At 39.4% G+C, this 14,456-nt stretch overlaps 1 protein-coding gene across 1 annotated transcript in view; it reads left to right on the forward strand.

Annotated features, from left to right (window-relative positions):
* Positions 1 to 2,152: 2,152 nt before the first annotated feature.
* Positions 2,153 to 14,456, forward strand: part of si (sucrase-isomaltase) — a gene marked incomplete at its 5' end in the record, with an annotated part of 62,910 nt that continues 50,606 nt past the window's right edge. The window contains 11 exons of the mRNA XM_079224883.1: positions 2,153 to 2,276; positions 4,119 to 4,204; positions 4,467 to 4,587; positions 5,741 to 5,850; positions 6,156 to 6,307; positions 7,434 to 7,605; positions 8,059 to 8,158; positions 8,686 to 8,798; positions 8,907 to 9,032; positions 11,000 to 11,131; positions 11,573 to 11,692. Coding sequence (XP_079081009.1) covers positions 2,153 to 2,276; positions 4,119 to 4,204; positions 4,467 to 4,587; positions 5,741 to 5,850; positions 6,156 to 6,307; positions 7,434 to 7,605; positions 8,059 to 8,158; positions 8,686 to 8,798; positions 8,907 to 9,032; positions 11,000 to 11,131; positions 11,573 to 11,692 — 1,356 coding nt within the window. The remainder of the gene's footprint in view (positions 2,277 to 4,118; positions 4,205 to 4,466; positions 4,588 to 5,740; positions 5,851 to 6,155; positions 6,308 to 7,433; positions 7,606 to 8,058; positions 8,159 to 8,685; positions 8,799 to 8,906; positions 9,033 to 10,999; positions 11,132 to 11,572; positions 11,693 to 14,456) is intronic.

Here is a 14,456-nt window from a genome sequence, read left to right on the forward strand (position 1 = left end):
AGGCTAAACGGTGGCCTCATATAATAATACAGAGAGTCCAGTATCATTTGTGTTATGCTCCTGTTGTATGAAAATACAACAATACCTGTTCAGCTTTGATCACAGTTGATTCATTAGACTGAATAAACACCATATTATGCATAATATATAGTATGATTACTCTACTGAGTTGCTTGTATCGACCGCAACCTGTTAACTAAATACTGCCAAGTGTGTGTGAGTGTGTGTGCACAGACGTGTAGAAGTGTGGTGATAGCAGTGGGGTAAAGATTACCTGTCCTGAGTCACAGCTTATATAAAACAAAAATACACAATCGTTGGGTGAATTACAAACATCCACACAAGCACACACACACACACACACACACACACACACACACACACACACACACACACACACACACACACACACACACACACTCGGTGGAATTAAACATGATTGTGGGATTGATTGTAACAAGCTGATTTGGGGATTTTAGGCTGCAGTTGTTTTCTCACTCGAGACGGTTATCTAACTTTTTATAGCTTTGGGGTCTGCATGCTCAGACTGTAAAACACACACACACACACACACACACACACACACACACACACACACACACACACACACACACACACACACCGCAGTAAAGGAGTGGTGAGCCCCTATGACCACAATACATCTTGTGGATTATAAGGTGCTATCTCACTTGAACTCAAAAGCACTTTGCCCTGAACATTGGAGAGCGCCGAGGTAAGACTGCAGCTGCAGGCTGTCTACCTGTTCAACTCAAAAACTAATCTTTATTTTATATTACACTTCTGGCATTTGTTGATGATACACCACAGTTTAAAATATGATAGTGGGATTATTACTGTGACGCTAGTGTGATTCAATTTCAACAACATCGTCGTATTAATATGATGAATAAATAAAACCTAATGCATTAGAAATCCTTCTTGTTACATATACAGACTCTCTTTCAACCTTCTGTAGCTTGCAGATGTTTTTTTTATTATGCAGTAGTATCCACATTCCTGTGGATAGACTGAACACATTTATAAATGATAATGTTGGTTTTGTGTAGCTCTACAGTTTTTTAATCCAATCTAAATAATCCAATGCATATTGCAATGCAGCCCTGTGGAACATATTTCTATGGAGGGGTTGGAATACTGATGTGTCGACAGATTCTTTTATTCAGATGTACACTGCACTGATCCACTTTTTTTTATGTCAGTCTTGAACATAATTACAGGTGGCAAACCTCCTCTTGGGCTGACATTAACTTTTAAAGATGTGTCTTAAAGTAACCAGTGAACTAAAAGTAAAAGTTCAAAACGCAATATCAGATTATACTCTAAACTGCCTGCACTCATGGAGACCCAAACACTGGAGCCAAAAAGTGACACTGCTTCTTTTTTTTTTTGGAGTGTGTGTGTATCTGCACCTATCAGAGTGTCTGTGAGTTGGGAGAAGTAAAGTGATATGCTGTTATGGGTGGAAGCTATTTTTAGGCACTTAGTGGAAGCTAAAGGGAAGAAGAGAGAGGCTAAAAGGTTTGTACTGAATGAATGTGTTTGCTGGTGTGCCTCTGTGTTGCATTGCATGTTTGCAGGTGATTGTCGGTGCTTCTGTATGGTGGGCAGGGGGGCATGCACACGTTTGACTCTCTGTCTCTCTCTTTGCCCTCGCCTGCTCTTCACAGTACATTAAACAAGAGGGCTATGAGCCTCTCATTCACGCAAATAGACACATACCCACACACATTCACCTTGTTTTTGTGTCTAAGAGTACATTGGAGTGAAGCCTCATCGCTTGAATGATATGATGGGTGCCTTTGCAAGATTAGGCCCAGCTTGTCGGGCAGTTGTGTCGACTCCCTGTTTCTCTTTTTTTTTATTATCTTAATTTATTTTTCCCGCTTTATTGTGTTTTTTCAACTTCACGAAGCTATCACTAAGTCCAAGGTTAATACAATGTATGTGTGTGTTTACTATAGTTTGATTGTTTTGTGCATGTGTGTGAGTGTGTGTCCTGCCAATGGGCCTCATTAGGCAGGGAAGTTTGAGACCTTCGAGACCTTGCCTTTAGTAAACTTGGTGTCATTATTGGGTGTTAATGATGTTGGCCTTTGTAATCACTCTCTGTGTATGTGTGCATTTGTGTTAGATGGGGAGAAGGTGGTTCTCAGGTTTGGAGGTGGCCCTAATGGTCATGTTCGCATTGATGTCTGTGACAGCCATCGCTCTTATAGTTCTGTTCGCCACCGGAGAACCTGGGGTCGTTGAAGACGGTAGGTGAACATGCTTACACATACATGAAGATGCATCAGTCAAATTTAACACAACTAAAAAACATGAGCCCAAAGCAATCACCATGTTGGTAGATACCCCTATATTTGTAAACAGTTGATGCTAGATAGCGTCTGGAAGCATAGACAATCATGCCAACGTGGATTTATGCAGGCTAAGTACCACCAATATATCCTGGAATCACTTGAGTCATCTTCAGAGTAGAGACTGTGAGGACAGGACTGTTGCCATGTGGTCTCCTGCATAGTTATGGAACCAAGAGAGGCTTGAGTTTATAAAAATCTATCTTTCCTCGAAAACCAAAGCTCATTAAAAGACGTATTTTAAGCCTTAGTTCAAGAAAAAAAGTGCCCTTACGTTTTTAATTATTTTTTATTTGACAAAATGTTCCTAATTATATTCACTTGGTTATGGTCAGGTAGTACCTAGGGTTGAAATGAGAAAAGAACAATGGTGCCCCGTTCAATGTTAGAGTTTTTGACCCATTGACCTGCACAGGATGTTGTTCTATCATAACATTACCCCACTTCCTCCTTTTCTCCAATCATAACTACTACTGCCTAGGTGTCAAACTCATTCGGCACCCCACGTCATTTTATATGGCCCACGACATCTTAAAACGCATAGGATAATTAAACATTAAAAAGGCGACGCTGCTTTGACCATAGACTACATCTCCCACAATGCATGTTGATTTTGTGACCCGCGAATGACCCGCGAGAAAGCAGTGTTTCCATATCGGCGTTTAACTTAACTAAAGATTAACGTTACGTTGAAAATATAATACTCCCAAAATGTCCAAAAAGAGAAAGATTGACGCGGAGGGAAGGCCATTTAAAGAAGATAGGAAAGCGAATACATGTTTGTGCTTCAAGGAGACAAACCGGTAGATCTTATGTGTTATGAGGCAGTGTCGATGATGAAGGACTACAATTCACGTCAGCGTTTTGACGCCAAACACGGAGCCAAGTACGCTAAATTTAGCCTCCAAGAAAAACATTAAACTGTCCAAGAATTAATAGACATACTGCAGTCTCAGCAGAATATATTCACAAAAGCTACAGCCAAAAAGGGTGCCGCTGTGAAAGCTAGCTTTTTGCTGGCTGAAGAAATCGCACGAGCTTCCAAGCAGCGCATGCTAGTGCGCTGCAGGTATGTGAGCAGGTGTGCCCATGACCACATCTGTCACACATGTTCTTAGCAGCTCACGGTTATTTGTTGTACCAGAGTTATGTTCTTCTCAACTGTGACAAAAAAAAGCTTTGAACAAAGTTAAGGTAATAGCGTGTGTTTGATCTTTGTCTTTGTTATTTTCTTCTTTTTGTTTGATAGAGTAATGTGGGTTTCTTAACCCTACATTAAATGGGTTTATGTTATAACAAGAGAGAAATTTGCTGACATACATTTTTACATTTATATAAGTTTATGTACACAAAAGTCCAGAAACTAATTTGTGACGCCACAACAACTATATCCACTTCCTATACACAGTCTATGTTCCAAGCAGATAGTTTGTCATAGTAAAAATAAAGAGCAGCTGCATTTATTAACATAAAGGATGGCTGCATTCTACTCGGGTCGTCCTGGTATTGCACATGAAGGCTGACAGGAATAATAATGAACACATAATGGAACCGAGCCATCGCTAATGTAATCAGTTTCACCTGTGCTTTTCAAACTATGACATGTCAAAATGTCTGCTGTGAAAAAGGTCTACTGGTGAGTGCCATCATCAGCCCATTGCTCAAATGACTATACATTAATAAGCAGCTTAGTTGGCGCATTTCATTTTTGTTTCAAGTAAACATTTCATCTTTTGGCAGAAACTACTGAAGTATTCGTTCCTCAGTGTCCCACAATTTCTCTGGCTGAACGAGTTGACTGTTTCCCTGATGCTGGAGCCTCAAAGGTATGAGTCACTTCCATTTCCAAAAATGCAAAGTAATGTTAACCCCCTTAATGAATGGTTTCCTTACAACTCAATTCCTACTCGAACCATTGCCACAATTGAAACGGTGTTGTTCATGATGATTTCTGTTACCCTGGTTATGATGCTTACTAGAACAACGGCAATTATGGTGGTAATACGACACACATTGTTTAAAGTAGCAGCAATGACACTGCGTATGATGATAATGATAACAGCATAGACCCCCCTCCTACTTGAACAGCTGCGATGTGAGCAGCGTGGATGTTGCTGGAAACCACTGGACGAGAAACTTGTTCCCTGGTGTTACTTCTCAACCAACCATGGATACACAGTGGAATCGGAGGATCCACCGGATCCTTATGGTAAATCCCCATTTCCCCTCTCTCTATCCTGCTCTTCCACTCATGTGGTCTCAAAGCGATGGAAATATTTGGCTTTCTATTTAGCTTATTTTCAAATTCTAAATGCTCCACATTCCTTCAATTTGTCCGTCTGTCTTCCTCACATCGTTTTTTCCTTTTTCACTGCCTTCGCCTCAGGCAAGCTTTTCTGTGAAATATGACATGGATGGCATATCAGAAAACATGATTGACTTTGCAGCATGTAGGTTTTTCCATTTTCTGCTTGATTTCACTGCCTTATGTTAACTCAGTTATTGTGTAAAAGCAGGAAGAAACATTTTACATGTTATATCAATATTTCTGGTGACATCATTTGAATAGCAGAAGAACATCTTATGAAAAGAAAAATATATATATGTTCCCAATATTCTTTTTTTCTTTTTAACAGAAGTTGGTTAGATTGAAAAATGGCAAACGCTTATATAGACTTAGAGAAACATTATCCAAAACAATAATGTATCTTGCTCTGCCTGAGTGTTTTATTGTTATTCAACAGGGACTTTAACCGTTACAGAAACAATGAAAGCATTCCTTCTTATATACGTTTAACGGTCTTCTCATATTGTTACATTCTTCATATAAAGCATACTGCACCCTTTGATCAAACTGGTAAATGTATAACCAGGGAATACATCAGTGTTTGAATATATTCTTTTCCAAGCTCACCTGATGAGTTTTATGAGTGCAAAAACTGAGGACTATTGCAGTTTATTCTCATTGTTGCAGTTCACTCATCACTGTAGGGAATGATATGTTATTTTATGATGGATGGGGCACACCTCATCCAACAATTGTTCCCTAGAGCTAAGATGCCAGAAGGGCGTTTTGTGGCTCACGTTGGCTTTATATTTACTGGACAGACATGTGAGTGGTATCAGTCTTCACACCCTTCTCAGCAAGAACGTGAACATTATGATTTCTAACTTTCCTAACTTGTTTGTGCTTTGATTGAAATAATAGCTGTAAATACAACCACTAGAGTTCCACAATGAGAGTACTATGTTTGTGTAATTCCATCTATATTAGAAGTTAAATGTGATAGATTTCCTAATATAAATAATTTTAACTGTACTATAACCCTTCCCCTCCTTTCCCCATGTGGTTCATTTTGCAGTGATGAACGCCCGACTGAAGCGAATGGCTTCTCCTTCCTTATTTGGGGCTGATATACAAGAGCTGTCATTTCACGCAGAAATGCAGTCAAACAATCGACTCCGATTTATGGTACACAGCATTAGACACCACCTCTGTTAAACACCTTTTTACTTGCACACCATCTCACACTACATTCTCATACACACACACACACTCACACACTTAGACAGCAACAGAGGGAATTGTGAGATAAATCTAGTTTAGTCGAATTCATTTATAGTTTTCATCAAAGCATGTTAAACATAAATGCTGTTCAGAACAAAAAGAGGACAAAAATAGCGATGTACACAACAAAGTATGAACATGACCGTGAAATATGAGGCCACCCTCACACTCCCTGTATTGTTGTTTCTCTTCTCTCTCTCTCTCCTCAGATCAAGGATGCCCACAGGGAGAGGTTTGAAGTCCCCCATGAGCACATCAGCAACCTCACCAGTGACCGCTCCAGCCCCATCATTAACACACTGGAGATGACACACAAACCCTTTGGTATTACTGTACGCAGGAAGGAGAACAAAAAAGTCCTGTGAGTGCTCCGTAATCCTACAATATCACATTGTTTTCCATCTGGACTGTGAAGGAAATACAATAAACAGCAGAACACACACACACACACACACACACACACACACACACACACACACACACACACACACACACACACACACACACACACACACACTGTGCATATTTAACATGATGTGTATCCAGGCACGTACTATATTACTCTGCTATTTGTTATAATGTAGTCTATTACATATACTGTGTGTGGAGATATATACAGTACTACTGTATGGCTGTAGCTGTCGAGAGGACTGATGGTTGAAATATTTATGGTAGCAGGGGATTGTTATGGGGAGATGTATTAAGAGGATACTGCAAGCCATGTTCACAGTTGACTGTGTGGATATATTTCTGGGGACAAAACACAGCCTGTGCCTGTGTCCAAAATGTTACTAGAAGACGAACTGAGCTGTTGAATATTTTATTCAGTGTCAAAGTTTAATTGTATTGCCTGGATTTTTTGACTGACCTTGAATTGTAGGAAAATTATTTCAGACAATTATTTGCTCCACTGCAGTTTTTGCATCACTTTGATCCAATGGTTTTGTTTTGTTTCTTCTTTGGCGGCTGTTATCATTATTAAAAGTTATTAAAATATTTGTATAACCATTTGATAATCAATTCATAATCACCTGAGCACTGCATGACCACCATCATAAAGCGATAACAAGGTTCATAAATCACGTACAATAAAGTCATCTTTTAAATGTTTATTTAGGTCTCATTTCTCCAGAGTTCCAAAAAAAGAAAAAGATAGCAAGCTCAGTATTTTAACTACCAGTGTTTGTCTTGTTTTAAAGGCAAGAGAGATGCGACCCAGAGGGCTTATTAGAGCTTGATGGGATGGTCTTTCTTTCCATTTTCTCTCAACTTTTCAACACGTCCTGGTCTTGTTCCCACTCCCATTCTCTCGTATCACTGCATCTCACTCTCACTTTCTTCTTGCGTCTTTGTCTCTCACATTTTCTCTCACCTATGCTTTTTTTTTCACACATTCCTTTGCTCTCTGTCTGCCCTCTCACTTCCCTGTGGTGACCAGTTATTTTGTTTGTCTATCGTTTTCCTCTCTTTTGTTCACACACATTCAGGTTTGACACTACAATGGCTCCACTGGTGTTTGCAGACCAGTACCTACAGATATCTGCTAAGCTTCCATCCCATAATATTTATGGTTTGGGAGAGCATGTGCATCAACAGTATCAGCACAACACAAACTGGAAAACCTGGCCCATCTTCAGCAGAGATGGTTTCCCGAATGGGGTGAGAATAAACAAGATATTAAATCAGCAAATCACTTTTAATGCCACTGAACTTGACGTTATGCATGGTTTAAAATGCACTTGTGCATGCATACAATATGTATATACAACACATTTGAGATACAGTATGTTTAACCCTATAATGTGTTTTTTTTTGGTTGCTGCATCAGACAGTTTGTTATCTAAAAGGCTTGCACAGGTCTACCAAGGGTGTGTGTGTGTGTGTGTGTGTGTGTGTGTGTGTGTGTGTGTGTGTGTGTGTGTGTGTGCGCGTGTGCGCGTGTGCGCGCATGTGTTCAAGTGTCATGTTAACGTGTGTTCCTGACGTGTATGTTTTTGAATGCCTTGTAAGTCGATTAGGCAGTGAATTCGCCCCCTCAGTTTCAATGAGTCTCCCACTTCCCACCTCTTTCCTGTCTCTCGTCATCCGCCTTTCCCTCTGTCTCCCCCACAGGGAACACATAACCTCTATGGACACTATCCCTTCTTCCTCTGTCTTGAAGATGCAAGTGGACAGTCATTCGGGGTCTTTCTCTTGAACAGCAATGCTATGGGTGAAGATGCGCACACGCACACAGCAATGCAATGACACTGTCCTCAGGGAAGTTGACAGACTCAAAAACATAAACACAAAAAGAACATATAGTGTAATACACGCACACAGGCAGACAAAACATTGGGAAATGAGAGCCATTTGAAAATGGTTCAATGGTTCAAGGGCATGAACCATCAGTTATGCCTCACCCTACTAACAAAAATGGATTTACTGTTGCCTCAATCAAAAAATTGTGCTGACGAATCAAAGAGAATATTACATGACTCTTTATTATATAAAGGAGATAACTGAAAGTGATGGTAATGCCCGCTGACATGTTTCTCTTGCTCATGTCTATAGCCTCCTGATATACAAACTCTTTTTTGCTTCTCATGGATTGTCATGACAGATTTTTGTATCTCAAAACAGAGGTATAGCCAGTTCACACTAGCTTGAGAAGCCATGTTTAGGGTTATGATTTATAGTTAACTTAAGAAGGTAATAGGAATTAGTTTGTAACATTTCCATTTTTTCACTTTTTTCCAGAGGTGACTTTGCAGCCGGCCCCTGCTGTGACTTACAGGACAATTGGAGGAGTCCTTGACTTCTACATTCTCTTTGGAGATACGCCAGAACAAGTGGTCCAGGAGTTTACAAAGGTATACACTGTACATAGGAATATACAGGCACAGTCTGTTGTGCAAAAGAAGTGTTTGAGTTGACTGGGAACATTAATTGCAATAACATGTCCAACTTCTGTTGTCCAGCTCATTGGCAGGCCTGTCATTCCTCCCTACTGGTCCCTGGGCTTCCAGCTTTCTCGGTGGAACTATGGCAACCTGACTGAGGTCAAGAATACCGTGGAGAGGAATCGGAACGTGTCCCTCCCATATGTAAGATCCTGTCTGCTTGTTTTTCTTCCTTTTTTCAGTTCATTTTTTTAGGCTGTCTATATGTAGTATGGATTTCAGGTGCATACATTTACACTTTCACACTCAATGTTCTCAGCTTTATGCTGTACATCTCCAGCATAAACATTCTTGTCACATTTTGTTTGCACAGTGTTAATCATCACATATTCCTATCAGGCTAGGTGTAAGGTGAGGGCGCTCAAAGAGGAATCAGTAATCTGTTAGAAAACTACGTGACAAAATCCAACCAAAGTATGAGAAGCATGCAATGATTATCAATCAATGACATGAAAACAAAGCAAAGAATGCAAATTGGGGATACAAATGTTCGCAACTCTTTGAATTTGACCTCAGATGACAACATGTTGAGATATTTAAAAAGGAAGCTGCTGATTCTTCTTTTCTTGACTGTCTGAAGTCATGTTGTGACAATGCATACATGGTTTTAGATGCTAGCACAGTATAGCTTTTGGGATGGTGGGGGAGGAAAATCGATACTTCACCTTAAGCACCCCTTGTTAAATTTGAACCGCTCATGCACTACTGTGTGGTTCCAGAGGCAAGAGCCTCAACCACTACACTATATGTGAAGACGTGATATGAAGGTTGAAGCAGGAGTTCGACAGACAGTCAGAGTGATAGGGATGGCCTTTAGTTTAGACGGGGTAATCCAGCTTTCTGTCAAATAATGGAGAGTCTAGGTTCAATCCCAGGACGACTATTTTTCGAGCGTCACTGAATGTTAGCGCTGATCAAAGATCAATCGACCAAGTTCCTTTCATTATCTCATTCATCCTGATCTGAATGTTAAAACTACTCCAACACCTGAGACATTTGATAAATACCAGCTCTGGTTGACATTTTCTTGGGAATGAGTCTTACTGCTTATCTTCGCCTGAGCTTGCGAATAGTAACTCTATGAAGTCCTTTCCACACAGCGCACTGTTGTTTTATGCAATTTCTTTTCCTTAATTACGAAGGTTAATTTCTAATCCAAATCTTTATATGTCCCCATAAAACACTTCAACTGTATCACAACTCAGCAACGACTGCACCAATCAAGGACACAGTTTGAACTCTTATTTTAGGATGAAATGCAAACAAATTTCTAACCTGTCTCAATCTTTAATCTCTATTTCATATCCGAAGACATTAGCATGCAGCTGCTTCCTCTCCTGCTGTACTCAGGGACATATTTGATAACCATTAGATAGACCACAGAGGGCATTATCACATTCTCCCTAATATGTCTGGAGCTGATTACCATTAGAGAAAGGATCTGGCAGAACGTTCCAAACCATCTGCTCTATCGATATGAAGTAGATTTTGGCAGACAACAGAGCGACCGAGCAAGCATGAAGTCACACCCTGGAAAAAAATAAAAATAATGGGCATTCCCATTGTCCTCTCAAGGTTTAGCAGCACATTAGCCAAGTTGTTAGCACTCACGTCAGGTCTACAAAATAAAATCTAGCATAGGTAGGTCAGGCAAGATAGCAGTGAAAATGTGTTTTTTTTTAATTAATTTTTACAGTACTAATGGTTTTGTATTTACTATCCATGCTTAAATGGTAATATAGAGTGTAAGGAAGACCTGTCTAAGTAATATTGAAGATGTTGAATGTGTTCAATTTATGCACAGAAGTGGAGGCATGAGTGGGTAAATGTAAGAAGCATTAGGAGTCATTTTTAATTCATTACATTAATGCAAGATGCAAATATTATTTTATTACATGGAATTCATGCCATCATTTTAGCATTTCCAATTAAGCTTTGACTATCTAATGACATCTAACCTATTTGAAGTAAACTTATCAAGGTATTCAGAAAACATGCAGATTTATTTTTTTATATATTTAGATTTAATTTTTCATGAACTGCATATTAATAAGTTATTGCCTGTACCTGAAGTGCGCATACACTAAGCATGTCTTATTCTACCCATGCAGGACATTCAGTACACTGACATTGACTACATGGAGGATAAGAAAGATTTCACATATGACAAAGTCAAGTTCAGCGAGCTGCCTCAGTTTGCCGACTACCTTCATGCGAAGGGACAGAAATACATCCTCATCCTGGTAAGAAGCACTTTGTGTGAGTGATGAAAACTGTGGATACGTACATTACCAGTAAATGTAGCCTGTACACATCTCTGTCCAAATAATGAAATTGTTTTCCTTCCATTTCTGGGTCCTTTATGGTTTGGTAGTACTGTCTGTCTTGTATTACTGGCCAAATATTGGCAGCTGCGACGTCAGGTTGATTTAATCTAGCTGTAATATGTATGTGTGCATATATATATATATATATATATATATATATATATATATATATATATATATATATATATATATATGTATATATATATATATATATATATATATATATATATATATATATATATATATATATATATATATATATATATATATATAACATGAGTCTGCAACACGTTAACACTTATTTTCAAAAGGCATTTGTGTTATGTCCTATTCTCAAGTCTATTCCACTGCTCCTAGGACCCTGCAATAGCTACCAGTAAAAGGGTAGGGAATACTCCATACGACGCCTTTGACCGGGGGACTGAGAAGAACGCCTGGGTCACCGATTCTGATGGGACAACTCCCCTGTTAGGAGCGGTAAGCTGCATTTTGGTGAAATAAATAAATTAAGCATTCATAGAGATGAGGCTATACTCTTAGTGGCTTTTAAATAGATACTCCAAGATTGACATCCTCCTGATGTGAATGCCTCTTCAACACTCAGCTTCTATAACATGTGTGTACAATGTCTGCAGCTTGTGGACAAGACTCATCACAGTGATATTCTAACACATTCCCATGCCAATGCATCAAATGACGCAGCTTGGTCAGTGCTCTTCATAACCTTCCTGAGTCAGTTTAGGTCTTGTGAGTGATTACATGAAGCTAGTTACATGCATTGTGTATTTTCACAATAAACTGCTGTCTTCAGTTAGGTCAAGGCACCAAAACCACTTAGGTAAGGCTAAGGTTTAGGAAAAGAGGGTGGTTGATTTGATTACATACGTGACTACTGCATGCGAGTCAACTCATGTGACAAAATGTCAACTTCACTATTAAAATTGGAAGCAAACCGAGGTTTCCTGGATGGAAGTCCATCGTTTGTTTGACCTATCCATCTCCCCTTCTACTCGCACATTTTGGATTTAAACTACATCAGCAAAAGGTACACAAGTTTGAGAGGTTCACTTTCTGTTCTACTTAGCATTACAATTGACAACATACATGATATAAACAACCTTATCATGGCATTATTGTTGCCAGAAGTCTGTCATTTCAAGAACTGCCAAACTGTTGTGAATGGCGTATACTACAGCATATGGATTTTACTCAGAATAACGTAGTTAACAAAAAACACATTCAGTCAGCTGAAGTCCCAAAACAATAGTCTTAAAACAGCTTGTGCTGAGACTAAGTAAAAAATAAATGGAAAAAAAAAACAATAATCAGACTGAACATGGATGTAGGTACATTTTTCAAGATTACATTACATTAAATTCATTAATATTGACTAACTAGTCTATGCAATATGTGGTTGCATGGCAACTACAACATGGTGTTTGAAGACCAATGTCGAGGTTAAGGAAAAATTATGACTGGGCTTCTTTGTGTAAATTATATAACAGTGGTATATAGATGGTCTAAGTAGGGAAGGAGCATCACTAATCCATGCTTCCATTCCACTTTACATCAGTTGTAAAGGCAGGTAAAAGTGTTGAATTAGTATGTGAAGTGTTTTGTGGCTCATGTTTGCACCTGAGTACCAATTGAACCTTATATTGTCCAATCTTGTTCTTGTGGTATACGGTTCAAGTATAGTTTTTTTTTTTATTAATACTCAAGATGATTCCAGGAATATAATATTAACCTTAATCTGAGACCCCAGAGGTATACTTACCATCTCACAGGTGCTTTATTCTACATTCAAATGTTTCATGACTTTGGCAATCAAACAAAAGAAATAGGCAGTAGTGTCAGCCAAAGAATCCATGTTCAGAAGGTGTTTCTTTACAGCCGGCACACATGGCTCATCATCTGATGATGCACAGCCTGAAAAACAAAGCAACAGGACCCAGACCCCTAGTGGAAGAGAGGGGTCGTCACAGAGGCAGATGCAGAGATGTCCTCAAACATCCCATGTGCAAATCAAGAGAGGAACAATTCATAATCCGTAGCGGAATCAAGAGTGCAAATTGAAGTTTGCAGTTTTTGACCATTTGAGGCTCCATACCAGCCAGTGAGGAGTCAATGGAGGTATAAACATACCTGCAAACTTGTCACCTTTTAGCGAAATTCACCGTTTTGAAATCAAAATATGTCATCCACGTGAATCATGTAGATCCGAAGAGTTTTTGTTTTTGGGAGGGGGGTCAACTGGTCGCCCAGCGTTTCTGAGATTGGAGTGAGACACGGAAAAAAAAAGCTGAGGTTGTGATCTTCGCAAATAGAACATCTCTGATGTGTCGAGTCTTGGCCAATCAGCGTTAAGATGTCTACAGCAGCTTCATTTCCCTCCCACCAGTTTTTCAATGGCAAGCTAGTCAGCTTGCTAACACGTTAGCTAACGTTGTTGGAGAGACAGCGAGTGAGATTACTGGCAGCGGCGAGTCCGCGGCAGCGTGTGGCGTCAGACAGGAGAGCGGCGAGTCAGCGGCGCTGCAGTTCTACCTACCGACACCTCACTACATATAAGGAGAGGACAATGGAGATTTTATCCAACTTGTATTTTAATTAAAAAAAAAAAAAAAGTTTCCTCCGTAGGGTGGCCGGGCTCCTGTTCATAGTTATGCGGTTATAATCACTGTCACACTGGAGAGAGGTGTGCATGTTTACCTGGTTAGGTTTACCTGGTGGAAAGATTATTCCAGACTAACAGTGACATCTCCTCAAAGTAAAGTGGTATAACAGGATGACATAATATGGTCAAATAAAATAAAAAGGCTGGTACATTATACATATTATGGCATATAAGTGTAATACTATGAAGTGAAATGTAGTAGTAGCAAAACAATATTCAGTATAGTACAGCAGTATTGTAAGTATTAAGTCTACAAAATACATTTTGTAAAAGGTCCATTTTGCCATTTAGTATTTGAGCCTTTGCATTATGCAATATTGCATGCAACATAAGCATAGATATATGCATTTGCTGTGTGTATGCAAGCACATGTTTAACTGGTTCTCTACAATTCCCTAATGGCAGTTCAAGCCTCCCGTCTGTTATTTTTGTATCCTTCTCCCCACAGAGCACATGTTTAAAAAGCTCTCCCTTGCAGAGACAGGTGGAGGTGGGAGGTTGAAGTCTGCGGCTCCTATGCTTTTATAGTGTTGCTTTTGATTATGCACACGATTAGGCCCAGTC

The sequence above is a fragment of the Taurulus bubalis genome, assembly GCF_910589615.1.
Source record: "Taurulus bubalis genome assembly, chromosome: 10".
Taxonomy (NCBI): domain Eukaryota; kingdom Metazoa; phylum Chordata; class Actinopteri; order Perciformes; family Cottidae; genus Taurulus; species Taurulus bubalis.